The sequence below is a fragment of the Thermobia domestica genome, chromosome 16 (assembly GCF_964235325.1).
Source record: "Thermobia domestica chromosome 16, izTheDome1.hap1.1, whole genome shotgun sequence".
Taxonomy (NCBI): Eukaryota; Metazoa; Arthropoda; class Insecta; order Zygentoma; family Lepismatidae; genus Thermobia; species Thermobia domestica.
This window is the reverse complement of record NC_137469.1, coordinates 77,256,408-77,266,306: the sequence shown is the minus strand read 5'-3', so window position 1 is coordinate 77,266,306 and position 9,899 is coordinate 77,256,408. Positions and strand designations below refer to the sequence as shown.

At 30.1% G+C, this 9,899-nt stretch overlaps 1 protein-coding gene across 1 annotated transcript in view; it reads right to left on the bottom strand.

The window, feature by feature from the left end:
* Positions 1-619: 619 nt before the first annotated feature.
* The window catches only part of LOC145673178 (mutS protein homolog 5-like), a 76,611-nt gene continuing 67,331 nt past the window's right edge, over positions 620-9,899 (bottom strand). Inside the window, exon 21 of the mRNA XM_081742636.1 lies at positions 620-1,990. Within this exon, the coding sequence (XP_081598762.1) occupies positions 1,879-1,990 (112 nt within the window). The 3' untranslated portion in view covers positions 620-1,878. The remainder of the gene's footprint in view (positions 1,991-9,899) is intronic.

The following is a 9,899-nucleotide window of genomic DNA, read 5'->3' as shown; positions in this document are numbered from 1 at the left end:
GTTTGGTGAAATTTATTTTGGGAATGACGGTGGTATAGCTGGAACGTACAGAAAATTACATTCTTTTTCATTTACTGAAAACTACTCAAATTGTCCTTCCATTCTGAAGTTATTAACGAAACTAATTTCATCAAATGGAAAGAACGTTTGTAGCTGACTGTACCATGTTTACGCACTGAGAATAAGGGAGATGACGATGATGAGATGGATATTTATAGTGAAATGATGAAAGTGGAAGAAATGGAAGAGTTCCAAGAAAGGTCATTCACACAGTTTTTGTCCACTACAGAGCTCACTTGACGGGAACTGGGATCGAACCAGGGACCCCATGCGTCCGAAGTGAACCACTGAGCCACTGCCGTCCCAACATACAAATAATTTGGTTCTGTTTCATTCCCCTGAAAACATAGTTTGTACTGACAGAAAAAAGTCCTTCCGCAGCATTATGGACAATATAATCTTACTATGAATGCACTGTGTTTGCTAACGTAAACTTATAAGTCATTTAAAGTTCTTCACACCCTCCACCTTGTTTTTTGTTTTTATCTCTAACAAATATTAACCTATAAAAAAGAAACAATGCAAAAATACAAAACATGGTTTTCTGTTGATTATTTATTTAATATATGTATAAACAATCAATAATTTTACAGTTATGTTCAGAAAAAGAGTAGCTATCTACTTTTCTCTTATTCATAATCGTGTGATCTTTAACTTTCGGACCTTTATATAGATTTCAAAGAGGCAAAGATAATACGAGTAGATTTATATGATCTGAATTCCATCTATGGGCAGGAAAAATGGAGCTTAAAGATAGGTGAGCAACTAGTTTCGTTTTAACATGATCATTGGTGACATCCATAAGTGATTTTTTAAAAATGAAATTTCTCTCATGAATAACTTTTTTAGAAAATTGATCTATCATAGTTTTTTTCTCTAAATCAAGCCACATTAAGTTGAAGAAAACTACCCTAAATCTGCTCATTCAATGAAAAGTTATTGAAAAAAGTAACTTCATTAGAAAAACACTAATAAATGTAAGTGCATATTTAATTCATGTTACAATACATTGAACAGATGAAATGAAATAAAGAATATTGCACTAATACACTTCATTCATGTCTGTACCTTTTGTCTGTTAAATTACCGATTTGAGACTTTGAAAATTATAAATGAAACATACTTTATCAGGAAACAAATAACAAATACAAGTAATTGATTTTAATACTTCCCTTCTTTCAAAATTGTATTTTCTTTAAATATTATTTATGTCAATTTCAGTTGTGTGTATTGAACACTCATATAGAAAATGTGGGAAAATGCAGTATATATGGTCATAGAGAACTATGTTCATGGAACATGTTGAAGACAACTCACTTAATATAGGAACAGAGGTCACAGAAAAATGCTATAGACGAAAATTTTAAAAACTGTAACTTGATAGTAACGATCAACAGCAAAAGATGGAAATTACAATCATAAGTGTTTTGAACAGAAACCACAAAATTATTTGCAAAAGAACAATTTCCTTCCTCCCACCAAGTCACACAAAATTTACATTTTAAGGAATTTATGTTAAACAGATAACAATGCTCTATCTGTTTTCAAATTTTCGTTGTTTTATTTGAAGACTTATCTTCTTCAGAGATTTCATTCTTGTGCAAAGTGCTTTCAGTTTTATAGTATCTTTTTAACCTCTTTAATATAAGAATATCTGCAATTTCTTAGATCTTAATAATATAATAAAGACAATAATCTCATTTCACAAGCAACATTTGGAATATTTCATAGACAGAAAAAAAGATCATTTTGCTATGATACTAATTATCCTATTAAATCAGGTTGACATCATCTCTTCGGTTAATCAACCAATCTTTTTCACGACGAACTGGTTTTTATTCCCATTGATCTCCTTGCTAGTTTCAAAACATCTATTGGTGATGCTGTCTCTAGGTTAACTCCTAAAATTTGGTTCTTTATCTCCAGGCATCTGTTTAATAAATAAAAAGAAATACAATTTATAGACTAGTTGGATATACTTTTTTGTCAACATCGTGATTTTGTTGTATTAAATGTAATATAGATAACGTGACATGGTTAAGGGGATGCGGAGGAAAGTAATTACTGAAACTATTAATAAGCCTTCATGCAGGGATGTAACCAGAAAAGCAAAATTGTAGCCTGTTTACTAAATGTTTTTAATATTTACACCAAACGAATAATGTTTATAACAGAATATGAAAGAAAATTATTTAAAAAAAGAAATATTTTATATCATATCAACACTTAAATAATTATGAAAATAATAAATGTAATAATTAGTGGAATATGATTAATCATACACTTCATTACTCTTATTTGCTTAACTGAATAAACACAATAGCGAATATATTACTATGCTATTGCATAACAGTGTCTAAATTTGATATTTTCTTCGAGTTTTTTTATTCATTTATACCCATATAGACGCAAAGTTAAACAAATGAACAATCATAGACAATGTTTTTACCTTATGAGTGATTTATAGATACATTTTCAACAACCTCTGATTCTAATTTTACACACTGTGAAAACCTTATTCCAATAAAATCACATATTGAAAATATAATAACAATAATAATAATATGAAATGTATGTTTATTGGGAACAAACAGCATTACAGCCACAAGTGCCCCAAAGAAAAAAAGGGGGTTTTACAAGCATAGGGCGCATGCAAATAGAATTAACAACATACAACTGATCAAACAAAAATAGGTGAAATTGATAAAACATTGGTTCAAAAAAGATAACATAAAAACATGCAGCATCTATTACAAACTAAGAAATAAAAAAATAACAATACTGAAAGATATAAGCATAACTAACATGCATATAGAATAAGTATACCATATAAAATAGGTATACCGTATAAAATATAAAATAAATCATTGTTCACAGTATACATATTCTGAAAGACAATATGTAGGTGCTATTACAAATTGAAAATAAATATTTCTACGTTGAACACATCAAGTAAAGTATTCTCATTCATAAGATTCTAATAATAATAACAAAAATAAAATGAACATACAAAAATGTAAAATATTACACATGACATGTAAATAAAAACTCGTAACTAAGATAAAAAAAGAAAGTGCAGTATCCAAAGAAAAAAGAACCTAAGCATAGAAGAAAATAAAAGATGATAGGAAAATAAAAGATAGATTAATAAACAGCAACTTAATTAAACTTAAAGAAAACCTTTCATATGACACCTTACTAAGTTAATTAAGTAAGCATTATAGGTCCTTTAGAAATTTAATAAGTTGTGAACGGACTTCAGCAAAGTTAGTCTGCAAAATATCTAGAAGAGAGTAACATTTGTTTGCAGTATCTATAGTTTTATAAATAGAACATTTTAAAGTAGAAACATTCGAAACAAAAGGAACAAAATTTCTAATGTTACGGTAAGGAGTTTTTATGTAAAATAAACCATTAATTAAAAAAAAAAAAAAAAAAACACCATGAAGAATATTATGAAAAAATTTCTGATCGAAAATATAACGCCTCTTAGTTAAAGATATCAGGTGGAGTTCTTTAGATATACAAGACAAGCTCATATTTTTGAAATCTTTGAACTTCCATCATAACCAGGCTAGTAAGTTATTCTGAATATATTCTATGTAAGTATGAATATTTACAAAGTACTTGGCTTCACTGTTCCAAATTACCGTGCCATACTCCAAATGAGAACGCACGTTACAAATGTATAGAATTTTACAAGTATTAATATTTGAAAAATTACGGCAAAGCCATTTTAACATTGCTAAGTGTTTTCTGGCCTTAGATGATTACCTGTAAATAATTTTGGAATAATAATTTGTTGTCTAATATTATCCCTAAATCTTTAACATAAGTTACAAATTCAATTCCCTGATTACCAATTGTGTAATTATAAAAGAAAAGATCAGTTTTCCTTGAAAGTTATACCTTGGGTTTTAGCAATATTCAAAGGCAGAAAATTATTTTTTGACCATTTAACTAATGTTTCAAAATTTTCTTGCAACGTAACTTGATCATAAACAGTATTGATTTCATTAAAGATTTTTATGTCATCAGCATGCATCAAATATTTACACGTTAAGTTTTCAGGTAGGTCATTTATATATAATAAAAACAGCAAGGGACTAAGATTGGAACCTTGAGGTACATCAGATGCTATATTATAAATGAAAGAAGTATAACCATTATACCTAACTCTAAATTTCCTGTTACCTAAATATGAATCTAGCCATTCTCCAATTAAACAAAGATGCTAACACTGGTGAAATTACCTCAGAAACTCCTTTTATATTGAAAACAGGTATTCCATCTATGCCAGATGCAGATTTAGTCTTTAAGAATTTAATAGCATCTCTTACATTTTTAGTTGTAATAAAAGGTAATTTCCTCTCACAAAAAGTTTCTGATGATGTTAAATAATTATTTATATTATTAGTAGTTGGAAATATCTGATAAACTGATGCAAAGTACTCTACAACTAAATTTGCCAACTGCAGTCAGTAATCAAAGAATTATTTATAACAATTCCAAATGTAACTTTGTTGTTACCCTTAGATATATATCTTCAAAATTTCCCAGGTTGATTTTCCATTTTAATATAGTAAATACGTTTGTCATTTTTTACTTCAGTCTTAAAAGCTTTACAGTAATTGACAAATAATAAATAGTCTTCATAATTTGATGTAATTTTATACCTTTTATGTGCTAAATTCTTAACTTTTAATAATGAAACAGATTCTTTGGAGTACCAACAAGGATATTTATATGTTCTAGGCCTAGATTTCGGAATTTTTTTTTCCGTAGCTGATACAATTATCTTTTCAAGATCCAAAACTGCTTCATTTATATCTGGTTTTAGCAAAATATTATACCAATCAGTATTGCTAGTTGTTGATATAATGCATAATAATAATCTCTAACAAATTAAAAATGTTCAGAGGACTTACTCACTTTACAACCCTTAGGCAAAAACACAATGGTTTCAATCGGATGATGAAAAGAATCAGGATGCATCATGTACTGATTAGTTTTTCTTGACATTGACGTAGCATTGGTGAAAACAAGATCAAAAAGCGGAGACAGAAGGTTCAACACACAGGTTAGTATTTAAAAAAAAAAAAACTTCAATTTAGAGTAATAATGTATTCCTGGAAGCTGTTTATTATTTATCCAATCAATTTTAGATATATTGAAGTCACTGAATATCAGTGTATCAGATTCAACCTACTAGAAATGTGCTTCAGGTAGTTTTCAAAATTCACAGGGGAAAAGGTTGGTTGAAGATAAACACACGATATTAAAAGATTCTTTACAGAATTACCTTTTAGTTCAATCCACACACATTCGCTTATAAGTTCAAGATCAGGCCTGTGATTCACCATAAAGTTTATCCTTATTGCTATCAGAGATCCACCACCTCTTTGACATGACTCTTCATAATATAATCTGTCGGCTCTAAAACAGATATAAGTATCTGGAAAATAATCGTAGTCTTTATGAATATCGGACAACCACGTTCCTGATACCAGTGGCGGCGGTTGGACGTTAAAAGTGGGGGAGCAAGACATGATCTGAACAATTGTATATCAATGTTAAATTTCCTGATTGTTTCTAACACTGTTTGATGAAAGGTTGTATAACTAATAGGATACTATCTTTTTTCACTTAAAATGCCGTATATCGTATTTCTATTTTATTAAGTAAATTCATAAGAGATATACAGATAGGTACTAGCCCTTTATACTCTTAAACAATGAAAGTGTAAGAAGAGATTTGAGTTCTTGCTCATGAAAATCTTAAAATTCTGTCTGGAAAGTTGTGTGATGAGATTAATTAATAAATTTGCAAAGCAAATAAATAGAAGGGATAATATTAATCATAGTAATGAATAATGACGCTTATTTTGCAGAAGTTATACTGAAACTGGGAATTAATGAACAACGTATGCTTTTAATTCCACACATGCCATTAAATGAATGTTTTTACTCTTAGAACATGAAATACAGTAAGTGCTGCAAGCATATGCTATGACATTTAAAGAAATATGCAATTGCAATATTAATTTCTTTGAATTGGAATTAAAACGCAATTCCTGTAGCTTTCTTAACTCCACGGGAAGCTAAATAACCAATACCTACTCGCGCAACGGCAAATATCATAATGCACCATTTTTTTTTTCTATGAAACAGTAATACATACAAAACCTTTACCAGGGTGTCCACATTCTGGAAAATAAGTGAAAGTCAGGGAAAGGTCAGGGAAGTAAAAATGTATCAGATGAAATCAGGGAAATGGCAGATTTGTCAGGGAAAGTCAGGGAAAACTTAATTTAGGTCCATTGTTTAATTACTGAATTTATGAAATAGGGTTGATTTCTTTACTGTTACTGGATGCAAAATGTGGTGTTCTCAATGATGATATTGAGGGAGGCAATGTTCTCTGATATAGTTGTTGAAACTAATTTTCTGCGAAAAACACATATCTAACTGCATCCTGGCATATTTGCTCAAAAGGGTAGGCGCTGTTCTAGAAGAATTGCATGATGCCAAGAGGATATCTGGACAAGTGGCTGAGAACGCGAATAAATAGTATCTCCAGCTCATAGTGAAAGCTCAGACTGAAGAATTTAAGGAACACTCGAATGAGTTCATAGCCAATGATAGAGATGGTATTGGACTTGATGAGTTTTTTACTTAGTCTTAAGAAATGGGAATAACTTCGTTGACTTATGGTCAATTATGAAATTGTGTTTTATCTTCTTTCACGGAAACGCATTTTTTGAAAGTGGTTTCACAATAAATAAAATTCTCATTGTTGACAACTTACAAGAAGAATCTCTGATGGCTCAACGGATCATATATGATTCTGTGATGAGAATAGGTGGATCATCAGGATTAATAATTACAAGAGGTAAATTACAAGAGATAAATTCAGTGAGAAGTTCAATGAGACAATATCAGGTGTATTTGGAAAAGAAAATATAAATAAATGTTGGAGACGAGAAAAGGAGAGAGAAACGGAAGATTCAGCAACAACTAAAGGAGTTGGAGGAAGAAGAAAAGAAAATTAAACTGCGGAGACAATAAGAAGAATATTCAGATCAATGAGAAGAAAACTATGCGAGAAAGCATGAAAACAAATTTAATCGGGTTGCATTCAACAACTGCACCAGCAAAAGTATATGTTACATAATGTGTGTGTGTGTGTTTTAATAATCTGTAAAATCATGTATGTACTGTTTATTACTATAGACAATATTATAATGCTATGTAATTGGTATTATAATGTGTAAGCATATAATGTGTATTTTTTTCATATCTTAAGTACTCTGTATAAATACTCTGTGCACACTTTCGTTTTAACTTTACATTTTGTGTAATATGTAGGCCTAATCAATTATCGGCCTAATGCATATGTTTGTAAATTTACATTCCTTTGGAAAGAAAATTGAAAAAAGAAAGAAACAAAAGCAGAGGAGAACAAGGCCAACTATGTGGAGTGTGTAGGCGGGAGTTTCTTTTTTCTATATTTTTAAGTTATTCAGGGGTCAGAGAAATCTGGAACTTTCGTCATAGAAAGTCAGGGAAAAGTCAGAGATCTTTTCTCCAAATTGTGTGGACACCCTGTTTACATTTCCAATTGAAATTATATAAATTAGGGCGCCACTTCAAAAAAGTGTGGGCAACTGCCCCCTCTTGCCCCCCTAATCGCCGCCTATGCTTGTTACCACAATTATATCATATTCACAGTCAGAAACTGAAGAGAAAAAATCACGATTCTCAGTTCTTAGTCCACTAACATTTTGATACCAAATTTTAAGGCTTAGGTTCATCATGCCTAATAGGAGAATTATGATTCTTAACTTCGCCATAATTCCGCAATTTACCATAGAAAGGTCCAATGATAATACCTGCATACCTGCAGGTTACACTTGAGGATCGTTAATTTGGGAGAAATCTGATTCGTTCACCTCTATATGAAAAGAAGAGTAAAGAATTATGTTTAGTTTTCAATCTGATGCTAATCACTTCTTTCACACTGAGTTCCTTAACGATTTCTTCAACTTCTTCACTAGCTACTAAAGAGTTAGATCTTGTCACAAACAGTGCTTTTTTCTTGATTTAGATACTAGATTTGAATTACCTGAGCCACAGCCAACAGTGAGTTTCCTTAGTTCTCTCCGAGAATCTGAGTTCGGCAAGTTGTTAACTTTCCTGACTTGAAATGATTTGTTTTTTTCTGGATATTACATGGGACTAGAGTGAAGGTGTTAGCTTGCTTAGAGAATAGTCGCTCATCTTTTTCAGTTTCATCATTATCTCTTAGGTTTGGGAAATGATTTTGATCATTGATGTTAGGAGTCAGTATAAGGTCTTGTTCTAAGTCCTGGTTAGAAGTTGAAATTTTACGGATATATACTTGTTCGCCAATTAACAGGTCTCTCAACAAAGAGTTTTCTTTATTCAAATTTACAATTTCATTTTAAGTTCAAGAAGTTCATAAAGTTCACTTTGATTTTGTTTACACTAAAACTCAAGTAATGTTGATATCATTTAATAATAATAATAATAATAATAATAATAATAATAATGTTTGAATACATTTATTGACACAACAATATCAAAGCCAAAAGTGCCCCAAAAGGGGAAAAAATAATAAGAAAATGAGACAGAACTATATACAAGCGTAAGGCGCATGTATGAAGAATATAAACATCAATATCTGTTACAAACTAAAAGTAGCAAAGGTGTAAGGCACATAGAAGTAAAATGTATACATCATGCAAAAGTACGAAAATACATCTTATTATTGAAGTAGATTAGAAAATATTAAAGCAAAGATTTTAATATATATATATATATATATATATATATATACATATATATATAAAGACAAACATACTTTCTGTTACAAACTGGAACTAAAAATTTCAAATTTAAATACATCAAGTAAAATCAACTCATTCACAAGAAGTAAGCTATAATAAACCACAAACTTTCCTTAAAACTCATAAAACATCAAATACAAAAGGAACTTCATCTTTAGTCTGAAGTAAAAAGAGAAAAAGAAAAAGAAAAAAAAGAAAAAAGACAATCCTAAAGCCTCTATTTATGGAAGTTCAACTCTGTGCACGTACACAGGGGGGCAATTTTTTTTAAAGAGTACCAATTCCATAATGTTGTTCGTTGAAAAAACAAAAATTATGACACTTTCTCTAATTTGTAATATTAAACGAAATGAAGTGAAAGGAAAATGAACTTGGAGAATACACATGTGTAATGATGTTAAACTCTAGCTGTAATACACGTAGTACATAATAATGTTAAACGTAACACACCACACAGCTATGGCATTAAGATTTAACGAGCTGTAGGCAGCTACCTTGTTTGAATTTGTGAGGATTGGAGGATTATACTAAAAGTTGTACTACTTTTATTATACAACTAGCTTGGACTTAGTCTCTGTAAGGCAGTGTAGATTTTTGTGAACAGAAGTGTACCAGATCTTAACACTCGCAATGTTTAGCATGAAAATCAATATTTTTAGCAAGTTCATCTTGATTTCGTAATTTGTCAAAAAAAATCTAATATTCATATTCATATTTATTTGCCTGTTCATGGCTTACAATATGAGGATATTTCAAAATTAAGCTTTACAGTTGTCATATGTGGATACACTCTCTATATATTATCAGTAAGGTGAGTTTCAACAGAGTAGTAACTTTTTTCTAACAATAATTGTAACACAGTATTTCGTTAATGTCCTTATACTTTGTCGGTAGTTTTTTTTATATAATTTTATACAATACATATAGACAGTTTTGCTAAAATTCGCATAGTTCTCCTGGATGTATACAT